Raw genomic sequence first — 16,602 nt, 5'->3', positions numbered from 1 at the left:
TGGCAGCACTGGGACCAGCAGCACGAACTGAGCAGGTGGCAGCACTGGGATCAGTGGCACTAACTGAGCGGAGTCCCCCGCACTCACCTGGGACTGGAGAGTCTCCATTTCCGTGAGCCTGTTCTCCGCAGCCAGCTGCTTCTCTCGGACCTTCACCAGCTCCTCCTCTTTGGCCATCATCTCCTCTTCCTGGCGGCTCACCTGCAGCAGCGGCTTGACCTAGGAAAGGAGATGGAGGCAGACACGCCCAGCTCACGACGTCTGTGCCAGACAACAGGGATGAGGCTTTTACCCCCTCACCTGTGGGAATGTGAGCTCCTGAGGGGGAGGGGTAACTAGACAGGCTGCGGGGTACAAATGGGTGCGACCCTTCTGGAAATCAGTTTGGTGCTGTGTGCCACAGGCTTCTGACTTCTAATTACATTTCAGAGAAACTGTCCCTCTGCATGCATGAAGGTATTCATGACAGCATCGTTTATAATGAAAAATAAGAAATTAGATCAGGCCCTGGCAGGTGTGGCTCAGTGGGTTGAGCAATGTTTCTTTCCCTCTTTCTCCCTTCCTTCCACTCTCTCTATAAATAAATTAAAAGAAAAAAATGATGCTCATACAGGAATTGTAAATGAAAAATGCAAACTATAAGACTTTATACAAGCCAAAGCTCAGCTATATAATATATATGGTCTACATGGCAAAGACTTACAGGGAGTAACAAAATGACAGCAATAATAAATATTGAAACAACTATTCAACGCTGACATTGGCTTGGCAATGAAGAAATTATGGGTAAATTCTTATTTTCTTCTTTGTGTATTTTGTTAGCCTAACTTTTCACAATTACTACAAATTAGTTATTATAAGCAAAAACAGACTAAACAACTTATTAAAAGGGACTTTTTAAAGGGAAGGAAAAACCGTCTAGCTGTGCACAAAGGTCCTGACTGACTGTCAAGGGTTCCTGGGAAGGCAGTGCCCGAGACATGTGTGGCCTGGCAGGTGGGGCCTTTACATCTGGAAGTTGCTGCTTGGGCCACTCCATCCCAGCTTGACAGCAGGCCATGGCCATCCAAACTGGACAAATGCCACAGCTCACAAGCCCCTAGACCCGATGGGCAGGACCATCCTGGAGTCATGCTGCTGGGCCCGGGGAAGGCAAAGGCAAAGTGTTCCTCCCAGGGACATGAGCCCTGCATAGAGGCCGGCGTAAGGCCTGCTTGTCCCCCTCCCCTGACAGAGCTGGCAGAGCACAGGCCGGGCAGCGGTGAGGGAGGCCCCTTCCAGGACCTACCTTGGTGAAGAGCCGCCACCACTGCCAGTTCCGCAGCTTGAGGTAGGCGGCACAGTTCCTCTGCAGGACCTTCATGGCCGTCAGCTGCTGCTGCCGCCTGGCAAAGGCCCTGTGGGTGAGGGGGACACGGTCAGCACCTCAGGGCAGGGGGACGGCAGACCTCTTACTCGTCAGTCCTGACCTTGCTCCTGGAAGCTTTTCTGGAGGGACGACCCCTGCCTGGACACCTCAAGACAGAAGTGGAGAGAAAGAGGCTGGTCTAGGGGCTGAGTCCCATGGGTGACCTTGCAGAGGGTGGCAACCTAAGTCACAGGACCGCTCTCTTGCACTAAGGAGCACGTGGTTCATGAGGTGAAAGAGCCTTGTACACTAACTACAGGTCCAAGCCAAGCATGATCGCTTGCCATTCAGCCAATCTACTGACCTCAGCTTCCCACCCGCATGACACCCACTAGCGGGGCTTCTGGGTAAACGAAGGCCCACTCCCAGTGCTCAGCGCTCAGGCTGCGACGTCTGTCCCTGAGCATAGGCAAAGGGGCTCAAGAAACCACTGTGCAGCTGCCTCACCCACCGTCTGGCAGCAGGTGAGCCCCTGACTCCCAAAGAAGCTGCCTGAGACTAAGGGCAGCCTCCCCCACCCCGGGAACTTGGGGTACTCTGGGGACAGCTAGGCTGAGTATCATCCCCACATGAGGGACACAGTGAGGAAGATCAGTAAGCAGGAGCCTCCAGGGCAGGCAAATCCAAACACAGTCACCTCCTGTCAACCTGGCTACCTCGAACATCAGGCAGGAAACAGGAAGCAGGGGATCAGGAAGAGCCACATGGGTCTCCCTCAGGCAGACCCCTGACTGGCATTAGGACCCCTTAGGCCACTGCTTCCTCAAGTGTCCTGTATGCCAGGAGAGCTTGGAGGGGCCTGAATGTGGAGCAGGCTGGGGGGAGGCTGGTGTCTCTGGTACTCACTTTCTGGCCAGGTAGCCCCTGCAGCAGGCCTGGAACCCGATGATGACATCGGTGATCTTCAGGTCCCTCTCCTCCTCCAGATGGGCCAGCACGCCGGCCCGAAAGAAGACCTTGCTCTGGCCAATGCGGTAGAGGTTGCTGTCGAGCTCCAACGCTTTGATCTAGACAGAGAAGAGCAGGCCATTTACTGTGTGCCACCAAGAGCCCTTGAACCACACCAAGAGCCTGCTTCAGTTGGGAGTAGGGGTGGGGATGGGGGCAAGTCAGGGTCAGTCCTGGTGCTGCTGCTTCTTGGCTGGGCAGCCCATCTCCTGGGGCTCAAGGGATCGCTAGGAAGAAGGGCAGGTAGGTGCCAGCATGGGGCAGGGTGACACATCAGACTCGAAGAGAAACACTGAACTTCAGCATTAAAGGGAACTTAAAGGTCCTCTCTTCCTTCTACCTCCTGCCTCTGCACACTGCAGTCACGCTGTTCAAACACCCACGCTGCCACCCTCCAACCAAGCATCGCCATCATGGTCACTAAGAACAGCACACACTCCAGGACAGGACAGGGCCAGATTCATATAGGTAATCCTGGGCCTTAACCTCTACGAGCCCACGTTTCCGAAGCCATAAAATGGGAATGCTTTAATTAAAAATTTTTTTAATTTAACAGAGCAAATAATAATACCCCTTCACAATGGAGCTGCTGGAATTAACTGAGAGAATGCAGAAAGTGCTGAGCACAGGCTCAAGCGTGTATTGAACACTAAGTGCATTTTAGCTGTCTTTGTCATTAAGTGGTTTCAGTACAGTGACAAGGCTCTCTTGTGAAGTGCAACGGCAAAGGTCTATCTGCTTGGGAGAGCAGGGATTTAGAACAAGCTCTAAAAAGGCAGAGCCTTGAATGGGATCTGGGGACCCTCGGTGACTACAAATGGCCCAGGCTGTCCTGGACGAGGCCCTGGGTGGAGAAGGCAAGACCAGGCAGCTTCCCTCCCTGAATGATGACGCGTCCCATCTTCCCTGCAGAGAGGGGACGGAAGGAGAACTGCCCGTGTGTTAAGGAGGGACAGCCTCACCTGGTCAGCAACCAACCAAGTCTACTGGAGGAGGGGTGGCCAGACACCAGTTGAAGCCCCCCTGCCCCATCCTCCCCACCTTCTTTCCCATCAGCCGGTAAGCATCCAAGAGCAGAGAGCTGGTTTCCTGGCCTCAGCCTCCTCATCACTCAAGGTGCGCTCTGCACACAGTAAGTGTTGAATTTTCCTTCCCCCAGGCTACCCTCCCCTCACCCCGACTTTGGAAAACATGCCGAGCAAAGAAAAGCAAAAGCAGTGGCCGCTAACCCTGGACACATCAGAAACAACAGGGCACCTGCAAAGCAGGAAAAGTGACCGGTGGGTTACACACAGTCCCAGCTCAGCTGCTCACTCACCGCAAGGCCCTGGCTCACTAGGCAGAGCCAGAGACGCCTGCCCGCCAAGCTCTGCTCTAGGGGCGGGGGAAGGGAGGAGATGCCCAAAAGCATGGGCTCTGGGGGCTCTGGGCCAGTCACGGCGCTCTGGGGCTGCTGCCCCGGCTGCAAGCTGCCTTCCTGACCACGCTGGGCATGGCTATTGGAGACGTGAGCAAGAAAGCACGAGCATGTGCCCCAAAGGAAGGAACCGTCTCAGGTCAGAGCCCTGCCATGCCACAGCTCCAGTCTCCTCCATGCAACCCTGGCCCCACGCGCCAGCCCTGACCACCCAAGGGCCAGGGAGGCTGCTGCTCAGGGAACCTGGCAGAACCAGACCTGGAGCACTGGAAGGCCAACAGAGCACGGCTGTCACCTGACCCACAGGGCACCCATCCAGTAAGACAGGCACTGGCCATGTGGGTGTGCACCAGCCAAAGGTCCTTCCAACCACGGGGGAGCTCAACTCACCATAAGCACACACGCCTGCTTCCCATCCATGAAGCCCTTCGGGATGGAATTTGGTGTCAGGATTTCATACCTAAGGAAGAAAAGAGAAACCAGGTCAGTTCATCCCTCGCTTCAATCCCACATGGCCTGGAACATACATGAGAGAGGACCATCCCAACGGTGTAGCAGACAAAGAATTCCTTTCATGTTTCCTAAGGGAAAAAAGGGTATTTGGCAAATCCCACCCTGCTCTTTTCTTAAGCTGAATGGCACAAGGAAGGCTTCGTATTTTCCAGAAAGCAAATGGAAATTTGCACTGGACCACTGAACTCACTCCAGAATGAGCTTCATGTTGGGCTTACTGAGCGCTAATCGCCCAGTATCGGGTCTGTGACCCCGGAAGGCCACTCCTCTCTTCCTGAGATGCTGCTGGGAACTGCTAACAGGCAGGATGGTCCAAGAAATAGAGGGCTGCATCATGATAGCAAGTGGCACGAAACACAGTCATCAGGCAAATAGGAGAGTGTCATTAATGTCCCTTTGCACATAGGATAAGAAGCTGCAGTGTTCTATGACTTTCATTTCTACCAAGTTCCTTTAATGCCCAAGTCTCTGGCTGGTCTTTATAAATTTCATCAACGTCTCTAACTGTAGCAAGCAGTGCCAGGCCCCAGAGTCACTAGACACGAAAGCCAACCAGATTACTTTCATATCAGTAATAATAGGAGGGAAGCCCCTTCTCATGTAGAGGGTGGAGCAGAGAAGGAACACGTGAGGAGCCGGCCAGCCCTCGGCTGTAGGTGGCAGAGGAAAAGGCTTCCCTGCAGGAGGCCCCTGCTCAGAGAGGCGGGCTGCAGGCCTTGGCTCACCGCTGCCGGAACTCCTGGAAGACCACCCGGTTGGGGAAGCCCTGGCGGCAGATCCGAATGCCCTCAAGAACCCCATTGCAGCGCAGCTGGTCCAGCACCAGGTGGGGATCCAGTTTGCCAGCCTAAGAAAAAAAAAAATGAGCGTGGTCTTGCTTCTGTGCCTAGGAGTTCACGGAGAAAGGTTGGGTGGGGCCCTCCGGACTCAACAAGGCAAAAGCCTCAGGAATCACAGCAGCCCACAGGCCTCGATGCTAAGTCATATGAGAGGCCAGGAGACAGCACGACCAAGCAGGAACACGGGCTACAAAGGCAGCCTATCTCCTGGGAGAGGCCTGCAGTGAGCCTACGGAGGGGCTTCACTGAGGGCGCTGTGTGTGCCGTGGGGGAGCAACCGTTGCTGCTGGGGAGACGGACAAGGGTGGGGCGGCCGCACCTTCTTCTCGTGGTTGGGGATGATGCAGCGGACGAAGTTGGGGTTGGTGTTCCTCAGCGTGGCCATCAGCTTGGCCAGCTGCTCCTTGTAGAGCTGCCCCACAGTGCGGAACATGCCTTTCCGCGTCTTGAAGGCCCCGGGCAGTGCTGTCTCTGACATGCCAGCCACCTGGTCCAGGCCGATGATGCGGTCCACTGCAAAACCGTGCAAAAGTGCGTGAGTACCCAGTGGTCCCGGCAGGGCGGGGCAGAGACAGACATCTGGACAGAAGAAGATGTGAGACCACAGAACAGCAGGACCCTTTCTGCTTAGAGTCCGCACACAGTCATCTCCACATGTTGAGCACACCTGACCTTGGGAGCAGGAAGCAGGTGCGGGGGAAAGACTGCAAAGCCACAAAGACTGTTCTCTCCTGGGGAGCGGTCCGTAAGCCACGTTCACATCACCTAGCTTCAGCGCACTTTACAAGCTGCCCTTCCCAAAGAGACGCAGTAAAGCCAACAATGCACTTTGGAATACTGAGCCGAGCTCATCCACCAGCCTGGCTTGGCGGAGGTGTTAGAGCTTGTCTCACAAAATTCTGTATTCCTGTGGTCACTGTTGGGAAAAACAAATCCGTATCCTGAATTCCTGCTGCCCTCCACTTAGAGCACGGGGCTAGCGGTCAGAAGCTGGGGGGCACGAGAACTACTCTGTCATCGTGTACGGGGCTCTGCTGATTCCCCACGTGGGACCTGCCCAGGCAGCGCTCTCTAAACCAGGGACTGACTAGGGCAGCACGTGGTGGCAACCAAAGAGCAGCGTGCCAAGGATGCACTTCCACAGTGACTACTCCGGAGGCAGGATTCCTCACACTCTGCACCTTGCTCTGTCCCCTCGCTCACAGATCTTTGTCATCTAAACCAAGCCTCTGACAAGTTGCCCTTGTCACCGTGACTCACGCCCAGAGCAATAAGATGAACTGCTTCTTCCAAGGCATAAACAAAACAACAAGCAAACCCAAAGCAGCCAGAGGTTTGAGGACAGTTTTAGGTAGGAGCCAATATTAAATTTGAAGCCTTCCACTGCTAGATGCAAAAGTTAAGAATTCTGTGACAGTCAGTTTCATATTCCTTTGTGGCCAGATCTTGATTTACTGGAAGACAGCAAAAAGGACAGAAACTCAAGAGAGAAGCCAGGACTGGGGAGGACCCCAATGAACCAATTAAAACGGAAGGCATTTTTGACCTTCTGCACCCAGGGCCCATTTTACTGGTCGCCAAAGGTTTCCTGGGAATGGGTTGGCTTGTCAAGGCTGCTCAGCTTGCCCAGAGGAAGATCAAATAGGCCCCATAATAACTGGCTGTTTCGTGTGGGCCTGTCCGGCCCCCAGAAGCCCGGCCCCCAAGGAGTGGGTGCTTGGTGAGTGTTTGCTGAATGACACACGAACGACATTTAGCTTTCAGGTGCACATACACATAGCAGCGTGCACAACACCTAAACCTCATGCTGGGACGCTGCAGCCATTCAAGCAGTAAGACGCTGCCTCTACCGAGCGGAGTTTGGAAGAGGAACTAGGTTTTTAAACAACTTTTTTCTTTTTAAGATCTGTAACGTGAAGTCTCCTGATTTGGCTGGTTTTCTACCAGAAGTCTGCAATGGGTCCCGTGGGGAGGAGCTTCCCACAAGCCCGGGGCAGACCAGGGCGGGATACAGTCAAGCAGGAAGTCCACAGTAAGAAAAGGTCAACAGAAGCATTTGTCGCACAGCCCTGGATGCACCACACACACGATGCCGCTCTGGGCGGCCAGTCACCTGGTTCTAGGTGAAGAATGGGAAAGCGTTCATAGAAATAGGCCCTCTGAGTGCTCTGCATCTCTGCAACAGAGAGGTTAAAGCAAAACCCAGGCAGAAGGGGGGAGAAACCGACAGAAACCGTGAGAAAACACGACTCTAAAGCCACCAGCCGACCGAGGAGAGGCAGGAGCGCAGTGAGGCATGGGACAGGAACCTGGGCAGCCAAGCTTTGGGCCACCTCTGACTTCCCACGTGTGGAAAGTGCTGTGGCTTGTCGGGACGGCAAAGCCCTGATAGGAGGTGGCACCCTTGATCACTTTGGATCGAGGAGACACTGTCATGGAAGCTTCATCAGAAGAAACCCCCCCATGGCCTGTGTCAGGTGGAGATGTGCCCCTTGTTCTGTGGCTCAGCCACTGCAAAGGTGGGGAGAGGCCCAGCTGCAGCCACAGGAAGGCAGGGGTGGAGGGCAAATGGCATACCATCCTTCCACAGCTCTGAGACGAACTTGTCAGAGGACTGGTGCAGAAGCGTGGCGATGTTGTCATTCAGGGGATCCATGTTCTTCATCAGCCACTCATCAGCTTTGTAATCCACCTGCAAGGCCCAGAGTTCCAAATCACAGGCTGCTCTGGGGTCATGAGCTCTCACTAGTGGGTCCCCGTGTGTGGAAAGTTAACACCCTCTGACCCCAGTATTTCTACCCCTAAGAAGGAAATGGAGAGTGACAGGGGCAGTGGAGCAGCAACAAGACACTCTCTGCAGTGTTACGTAGAGAGCAAGTGTTAAAAACAGTGCAGGTACCCAGCAAACCAAAGAAAACTATGTTGCAGCAGGTACACGAAAGAATATTCTTGTTTGTTTTTTTTATCTTATTTTTTAGGCATTACAACAATAAAGAAATATCCTAGGAAGATCTATACCAAAATGTTATAATATTTATTTTTAGTAATAGGACAAGTAATTTTTGCTTTCTCTTGATCTTTCAGGATGTCCAAGTTTTCTCTAATGAGCATCCATTATTCTTATCTTTTCTGAAATAGGTCCTTAAACATACAAGTAACACAAGGTGTATTCATTGCAAAAATCCCAGAACAATACAAAGAGAGCAGCAGGCCACCGGGCTCCTCTCTCTCTAACCCACACGATGCCCCAGGGGTAACTGCTGTTCTCTGGCCAGCCGTCCTCAGGTGGACTACTGTTGCTGACATGTGGGAGACTGGCTTCTTCTTCCCTTGGACCAGAGTTACATTCTGGGAGGTGACAAGCCCAAGAGCACAGCCACCTGGACACCACCAGCCTGCTGATCCTTTCAGCTCCTGCAGTGCCGCCCCCAGTTCCCCGGTGTGGATGCACACGGCCAGTGTCATCATCGTCCAGACACCCTCTAAGGGCTTCGGGTGTGCCCCAATTTTTGCATTATAAACAAGATGGCAGTAAAAGCCTCCTGTGAGTTCTCTGTGCATGTGCATTTTTAACAACATTTTTTTTAACAGGTAAAGTCAACAGTTGCTTTAGCAGCCTTAGGAACCCGAGGGCAAAGCAGGAGAGGCTGGCAGTGCGGTGCCACGTGCAGGAGCAGCGGGCAAGGACTACAGGTAGCTCAGCAGTGCCGTGAAAGCCCAGGGCTGTCCTCACTGGGTCGCCTTGGCAGTGACAAAGCAATCACTGCCAGTGGTGGCTCTCAACCAGGGCAACTGTGCCACACCCTGAGCCCCACCATAATAACTGTTTGGCAATGTCTGGAGACATTTCTGGTCTGGGGAGGGTGGGAAGAAGCCAGGGATGCTGCCGAACATCCTACAAAGGACAAGACAGTCCATGACAATAACAACTGATCCAGCCCATGACGTTGGTAGTATAGAGGTTGAGAGGCCTTGCCTGAGAGCACTGACCTGTGCCCAGCACTGGGCTTTACAAGCTCATTTAATAAATGTAACCCTGTAAGGTGGCAGTCACCCCCATTTTCCAGATGAGGCAATCAAGGCTCAGAGAAGTTAAGTAACTAGCCCAAAGTCACACAGCAGCAGAACTCTAATTTAAACTCCAGAGCCCGCGCCTTTAGCACAAATCTCATTTCCACACTGGGAAAATGCACCTAATAATAATACAAATAACATTATACCTGAGTACCTTACAGGACTGCTGAAAGCTTCTAATGAAATATTAACATGTGATGCGGCTTTGCAAGGTGGACAGTTGCATTAAGTGTTGATTACTGTGACCAGGCACACTATCAGATAAGTCACTGTCCTGTGCCCTGGGGGTGTCTGGCTCAGGGTCTTAAAATCATTTCCACCTCTCCTGAGAGAAGATCAGCTACACCTTCCAGTGTGCACCCTACTCACCTTGCCAGCATAGTGAAAGATGCAGAAATCAGCTTTGTCCTTCAGCTGCTTGGGCTTCTGGAACTTGGGGTGGGTGCCCTGCTCCTGCACCACCTTCTCTACGAAGCTCTTGTCAGTGGCTTTGGGGAACCAGCACTCCTCATCAAGCAGGGCCAGGATGCCGGGGGGTCCTGCCTGGAGGAAGCAGAGCATGGCACAGGGAGCATTGCCTGGAGACCGCACCCCACCCCACCCATGCCCTCACAGGCGGCTGAAGCCCGGGGGTTTCTGGGAGCTTTCAGAATCTGGAGAATCGCACCAGCGGGTGGGCAGCACTGCCCCACAGGAGGAAAGAAGGAGCCCAACTGGAAGCACTCAGTGTAAGAATTCTAGTTTAAAAAGAAACCCGTGACGTTTAGGCTGCGGTCAACACATCTTAACCCAATGATCCATCACAGGGATGCTCCCACAGTGTGCAGTGCCCATGCCCTGGTCGACACCCCCAGGTCCATGCGCCCTCCACAGGTGCCACAGCCCCGGCAGTCACTCTGTGACATCACCCCACACTCCGTGTCTGCACAACCATGTGGTGAGACACGACACTTAGGACAGACTCTTCAAGGAAGAGAAAGTGTGGCCGAGCCCCCGCAGCCTTCCAGACACTGAGTTTGTAAGAAAGCAGATTCAGACACCGTAGAGACAGGCTGACGAGACTCGAAGCCAGATGGAAAACTCAACTGACCACAACAACCGATCACAGAAGTAAACTGTTTCATGTTCGGATTATGGGTGAGTAATACTCTCAAAACCGGGCCTCTGACCAATTAACATTTCAGTGTCACTCTGGTGTACACATCCTCAAGCATCAAGCAGTCCAGGGTTCAGGGAAAACGTGAGTTCAGTGCATTTAACTTTAATCAAAACATAACCCAAAACCCTGGCTGATGTGGCTCAGTGGGTTGAGCATTGGCCTGTGAACCAAGTGTCGCTGGTTCGATTCCCAGTCAGGGCACATGACTAGGTTGCACGTCAGGTCCCCAGTTGAGGGCGCAAGTGAGAGGCAACCACACAGTGATGTTTCTCTCCCTCTCTTTCTCCTTTCCCCTCTCTCTAAAAACAAACAAACAAACAAACAAATAAAATCCCAGAGCCCTGGCTGAGGTGGCTCAGTGGGTTGAGCATTATTCCACAAACCAAAAGGTCACCAGCTCAATTCCCAGTCAGGACACATGCCTGGGTTCCAGGTCAGGTTCCCTGTTGGGGGTGTATAAGAGGCAACCAATCGATGTTTCTCTCCCTGTCTTTCTCCCTCCCTTCCCCTCTCTAAAAATCTTAAAGAAAAAAAAAAGACAAAACCTAGAAACAGAAACAGTTCAGGCTCTAAAAGAGCACAGCCCCCAAACCTAACCCAAACTGCACACGGCAAGAGCTTCCAATATAAAAGGGAAGGGCTTCCTAGCGACTACACCCGCCAACAGCTGGCGCGGTTGCTGTGTGTGGGACAGAAGCCCAGGTGTGTTAATCCTAAGGCAGGACAGACAGAGCCACACGCACCAGGAATAGCTCCCAACGCCCTGGGCCCGCACAGCCACACCACCGCACCAGCGCCTGGGGCTAGGACCCTGCTACATAAAAGGACTCCTGCTTCTTTCAAACAAAGAAAGGCTTGGTGCGCCCAGCCCTCAAGTAGAGAGGCTGAGTGGTCTTCTGGGCCTGCAAAGAGCAAACCCAGGCATCGGCCACACCCCACCTGTCTGTCGGCAGCTGCCCGAGGCTCCCAGGCGCCAGGTCTGAGTCCCAGAGCTTATTCCTCCAGGTGGCACCGACTGAGGAGGAACCGGACAACCACAACCAACATGCAGTGGGAGGTGAGAACGGGGTCCCTAGAGGGGTCGAGGGAGGCCAGGCCCGGTCGGATCCCAAGCAGGGCTGGCTCTTACTGGCTTTTCGATGAGGTCGATGCAGGGCTGCAGGTCCAGGCCGAAGTCGATGAAGTTCCACTCGATGCCCTCACGCTGGTACTCCTCCTGCTCCAGGATGAACATGGTGTGGTTGAAGAGCTGCTGCAGCTTCTCGTTGGTGTAGTTGATGCATAGCTGCTCGAAGGAGTTCAGCTGCAGGGAGGGAGAGCCGTGTCAGGGAGCTGCCCACCCCGGGGCCGGCCCCCCATGTGGCCCCATGGGACCCGGAGGCCCTAAGGAAGGAGTGGGACAGGGATTCAGAAAGGACCTCCTGAAGCACCTCGATGTTGCCCCCTGGAGCCTAAATGTTTAGGGGCCCTCCCTTAACACACCAGCAGCAGAGGTTCTTCACTTGCTGAGGCCCATGGACCTCTCTAGCAGCCTGGTAAAGCCCTTCTAAGAAAAATGTTTTAAAACATAAAATTAGAAAAGAAATAAGTTATATTGAAATATAATTATCAAAATATTGAGACACAGTAATACATTACTCTTCTTTATCAACAAGCATGAGCTATAGGCTTAACTTCTAAAATTTTGAAGTAGAACCCTGGCTCGTGTGGTTCAGTGGACTGAGCATCACCCCACAAACCGAAGGGTCACCGGTTTGATTCCCGGTCAGGTCACATGCCTGGGTTCCAGGCCAGGTCCCCAGTTGGGGGCGTGCAAGAGGCAGCTAATTGATGTTTCTCTCCCTCTCTCGCTCCCTAACTCTCTCTCTTAAAAATAAATAAAATTAAAAAAAAAAAAAATTTTTGAAGTAGAGATAAACACAAACCACATCACATCTCTACCACGGCTGCAACATATGAAAGCCAGATTTCCCCTGGCGGCAGAGCACAAGCACCGCCAGTGCGGCTGTGGTCTGTGCGGTTTGCCCCACTCACAATGGGAGAAAAGGCGTGGTCTCAATGAGTCTAGTGAAACACAAAGATCTATTGTTTACCCACCCAAATCCACGGTTCCTCTGGACTCTACGAGGGACCCCCAGGTTAAGAACCTCTGATTGACCAAAATTAGTTTTTTCCTATGAGGTCTCAAAGTCCTTATGGGCAGGGGCAATGTCTTGTCCCAGTGCTCAATAAATATTTCCTGGAAGAATGAATCCACAGAGAGACCTGCCCAGGAAGCCTCCCAGGGCACCCCTCTGAAAGTCCCATTCTCTCCAGCATTTCCTGCTGGCAGTGGGCAAGCCTGTTTCAGCTTAAAATACCCCCAAATGTTATCTCCTGTCTCCACACCAGGAAGATGGACAACTCGGGTGGCTACAGAACCACTAGAAAGAGGAGTCACTCACAAGAAGGCAGTGAGGAGACAAAAGAGGCAGAGAAGGGACCCGAGAGCAGGAGGGAGAGGCTCACATCGAAGATCTCGAAGCCGGCAATGTCCAGGATCCCGATGAATGAGGCGCCCTGCCGCTTGGTCTTGTCCAGCGCCTTGTTGATGCGCAGCACAAGCCAGCGGAACATGCGCTCATAGGTGGCCTTGGCCAAGGCCTCAATGGCAAAGTCAGCCTGGGGGGAGGAACACCCAGAGAACAGAGCGTCATATACAAAGAGACTAAACCTGCAGCCTTTTGCCCCAGTAATTTCACCTGCAGGTCCTCCCCCAGAGAAACAGCCCTAAAAGTGGGGGGAAAGCTTCTTGAACAAATACGTTCACTGCAACCTAACTATCCAACGATTCAGAGACAGTGGACTTAGAAACTGACATTTGCAAAGACCCTTTAAAAATAAACAGGGACATAACTAAAGTACCAACAGAAGACATGACAAGACATCTGAGATTTTCTTCAAATAATGCAGTCGGGGTGGGGGTGGAGGAGAAAAGATAACGATGAGCCGAGACTGGCCACGAGGCGGTCACTCTTAAAGCTGCCTTTGGGGTCCGCACATGAGCTCTTCACATCCCCCTCTCTACTTTACCTGCAAATGTGTGGAAATTTCCATAATAAAAAGCCAGAGTGACAGTTAAGTTTTTAAAAAAAAGAAGAAAAGAAAGGTCTTGCAGGAAATAAAAAGCTGCCCAATAACTGTCACTGGGTAGGACTACAGCAACTATTATTTCCTTCTCTAGACTTCTCTGTATTTCCCAAATCTTAAGTGTCTGTTTGTGTAGCATTTTTATAATGAACAAATAAAGGTTCTAACTATTAGCGAAATGAACAATTGGTTATAATTACGCACACTGTCTTTCAGAAACAATGTCCTTGGCTCTGGTGGGATGGCTCTGCACAGTCACCCGCAGGCTATGAGCCACCAGTGTGAGGGACGGAGGGATGGCACTTTGGAAAAAAAGACTAGCCAACTTGAACTTCAAAATATTTTTGAGAGATGAGAGTAGCGCCTTAAAAATGCCCATTGGCCTGACAGAAACTAGAAACCACCAACAGAGGGGAAACGTGGTCCTGGCTGAGAGGGACCTCAGCTCCTGGGGCAGGTGGGCACGTTCATGAGGCTCCTGCTTGTCTCTCACCACAGGCAGCAAGGCAGCAGCTGGTGGAGAGACAGCCATTGGCACAGGCCTCCAGGCTGCCGGATGCCGCCCCTGCCACCAAGGCACCAGAAACATTATGTTCCTGCTTTGATCAGACCAGGGCAGGCCTGCATCCTCGCCAACCAATCAGTCTAAACATCAAGTTGATGCAGAGAGGCCCAACGCGGCTGAAAGAGTCCCTGCCTAAGGATGCCCTGCCTAGCCCAGTCGCCTTGGGCGCGTTACTGAGCTTCTCGGGGTCAGCTTCCTTGTGTTCTTATTGGAGTAAACACCATCTTGCACCCCGAGCTGAGGTGAGCACTGAATGAGGCAACCCACGCAGCAGCGTCTATCACGGCGGATGGCCCATAGCAGCCCTCCAAGTGGCCGCTGCCATGGACCCTCGCTGAGGAGGCAGCCCAACCGCTCTGCCAGAGGGCACACGTACCTGTTCCTTAGTCTGCGCCTTCTGCACGTAATCCCGTCCCACTTTGATGCGAGGGGTGAGGATTCCTCTGGTGAAATCAGTCACGTTGATACCCAAGAGGTGGGACACTTTCTGGGCAGCTGGTATTATTTAAAGAGAAGGAAGGGAGTAAAAAAGTTTTAATTAAACCCAAGAGAACAAGTTCCTCTGCTCAGTCTGGTTGTGGAGAAGAAAGCTGTGAGGACAACTGAGCAATCATTACCAGGAGAACTGACTCAAACCTTCCTCAGCAGGGCAGACACCTAGCCCTCCCCTTCGACCCAGCACGCGTGGCAGGAAGGAATGCGTCCTAAAGGGGGCCCAGCATCAGCTCCCCTGCACACTCTAGGCCACATCTGCCCTGTGCAAGTGGATCCCAACCACACAAAGGACCAAGTGGAGGCAGCCCCACCAGGCCCCGGTGCAAAGGGACCAAACAGCACACGTCCGACAGAAATATCCTTTAATCCACACACACCTTACATTTTTTCAAAAGCCCCTAAGAAGGGCACATTAAGGCTGATAACTTAAATGCAGTCATGTGCAGCGACCCCAAGGAATAGCAGTGGCCGAGGCAGATGCAGTGGCGGCGGTGTCTTGGGGTCCTGAGGCGTTCATGGTAAAGAATGCATTAAGGGGGAGCGGCAGCAGAACTCCCCGTCTTTCTGAGACAACTGGCTTGGTCTCAGAACGAATGAGGGCAACCCTGGTCCATGTGACCAGGGCTTTCTAACCCACTCTGATGCTTCTCTATGAAGAAGGGCCACACTCATGTGTTTTACAAAAGAAACAGCGACAGCCAGCCATACACACACATGAAATTAAAAAGAGGGGCAGTCTGGGATTTCTACATGGCTTTCTCCTGCGCTGACAGACCCAGGCACCCCCCACATTTCAGTGGGAGGACCACGGTGTTACCTGTGTTGTCGGGCATGGACGCCTGGTCAGTGTTACGCTCCTTCTTGAAGGCGATGTTGCCGAGCTGAAGAACCCCCGAGATGACCCGCAGCAAGCCTTGGGATGCAATCAAAGGCAGCTCAGAACCAGGCAGTGGGGTCAAGTGAAGCCCTGGGGGCCTTGGTCTAGCCCACATGGACGGCCCAGCACCCTGGAGGGCTCACGCCTCCCTGCCAGCACCTCCAGCAAACAACAGCTCGGGCAACCCTGTGCTTAGATACAAGCTCTGTTAATCACGTCTAAATCCAGACCACGGATATGCTCTAGCCCAGGGGCCACAGTCTGTTTTTACAAATAAAGTTTTATTGGGACACAGCCAGGTCCATGCAATTACATATTATCTGCAGCTGAGCAGAGGTGGCTCCAACCTTAATGTAAGGGAATGAGCGTGCGCTCTACGAGTTTCTAAAATAAAGCCACAAGGTCCTCTTCGCCCTCCCTCTAGGGAAACGAGAAGACACAGGCAGGTTTCACATCACGATTGCTTCTGGGCCTCACCAACAGGAAGATCCCAGCCCCAGCCCCTGCCACATTCTGCTGAGACAAGGCAGGGATATTCTACTTTCAGCAAATGATGAGGATACGGCAGTGGACCCAGACCCGGGGCAGTTGAGCACCTGTCCTTTTCTCCCCACACACTCAAGGCCTTCCTCCTGGCCTCCACAGGGTTCCCCAAGAGTCAGAGACGACAGGAAGGTCTCCCGAGGCCCATCAGCTGCTCTGATAGCCAAGAGGATGTGACGAACAGCCTCTGGCCTTCCCTCCCTCACCCACAGGAGGGCCAACCCCATACCTATTTGCTCCTCTTCTGGGATGCTCATAATCCTCATGGCTTCCATGGTCTCCTGGAACAGGTCCTTGTCCTGTTGACCGGGAATGGTGACGTGCCCATTGGACAGGAAGCGGTATTTGTTGTACGGCTCCAGCAGGAGATCCGCTGTAAGGGGTGGAGGGCAAGGGCGGTCAGTGAAGTGCCAAACCAGAGGCTCTGGTGAACACTGGAACATCAGCGGTTTGGGAGACCGGGGAGTGGCCCGAAGCCCCGGGACACCCCAGGGAACTGCCGAGAAGCCGGGAATGCTGCCTTTCCTCAGCATGTGAGGCTGACCTGTATGGAGCCCACGAGAGCCTCAGAGGCCCATAAGACCTGCCCTGGCTTTTCTCTAGTGTGGTCAGAAACATAGGCCAAGTCCTCAGGA

At 53.0% G+C, this 16,602-nt stretch overlaps 1 protein-coding gene across 1 annotated transcript in view; it reads right to left on the bottom strand.

Moving 5' to 3' along the window:
- MYH9 (myosin heavy chain 9) overlaps window positions 1-16,602 on the bottom strand; it is an 86,260-nt gene that overhangs the window by 17,257 nt on the left and 52,401 nt on the right. The window contains exons 9-21 of the mRNA XM_090272515.1: window positions 16,197-16,340; window positions 15,365-15,460; window positions 14,429-14,547; window positions 12,867-13,019; window positions 11,488-11,661; window positions 9,569-9,742; window positions 7,703-7,817; window positions 5,445-5,638; window positions 5,012-5,133; window positions 4,164-4,233; window positions 2,255-2,415; window positions 1,289-1,397; window positions 88-219 (exon numbers count right to left, since the gene is read on the bottom strand). Coding sequence (XP_090128641.1) covers window positions 88-219; window positions 1,289-1,397; window positions 2,255-2,415; window positions 4,164-4,233; window positions 5,012-5,133; window positions 5,445-5,638; window positions 7,703-7,817; window positions 9,569-9,742; window positions 11,488-11,661; window positions 12,867-13,019; window positions 14,429-14,547; window positions 15,365-15,460; window positions 16,197-16,340 — 1,763 coding nt within the window. The remainder of the gene's footprint in view (window positions 1-87; window positions 220-1,288; window positions 1,398-2,254; window positions 2,416-4,163; window positions 4,234-5,011; window positions 5,134-5,444; window positions 5,639-7,702; window positions 7,818-9,568; window positions 9,743-11,487; window positions 11,662-12,866; window positions 13,020-14,428; window positions 14,548-15,364; window positions 15,461-16,196; window positions 16,341-16,602) is intronic.

This window comes from Furipterus horrens, unplaced genomic scaffold (genome assembly GCF_987537825.1).
Source record: "Furipterus horrens unplaced genomic scaffold, mFurHor1.1.pri manual_scaffold_4, whole genome shotgun sequence".
In the NCBI taxonomy this organism is placed as follows: Eukaryota; Metazoa; Chordata; class Mammalia; order Chiroptera; family Furipteridae; genus Furipterus; species Furipterus horrens.
Note: the sequence above shows the minus strand (reverse complement) of the source record. Positions and strands in the feature narration are given on the sequence as shown.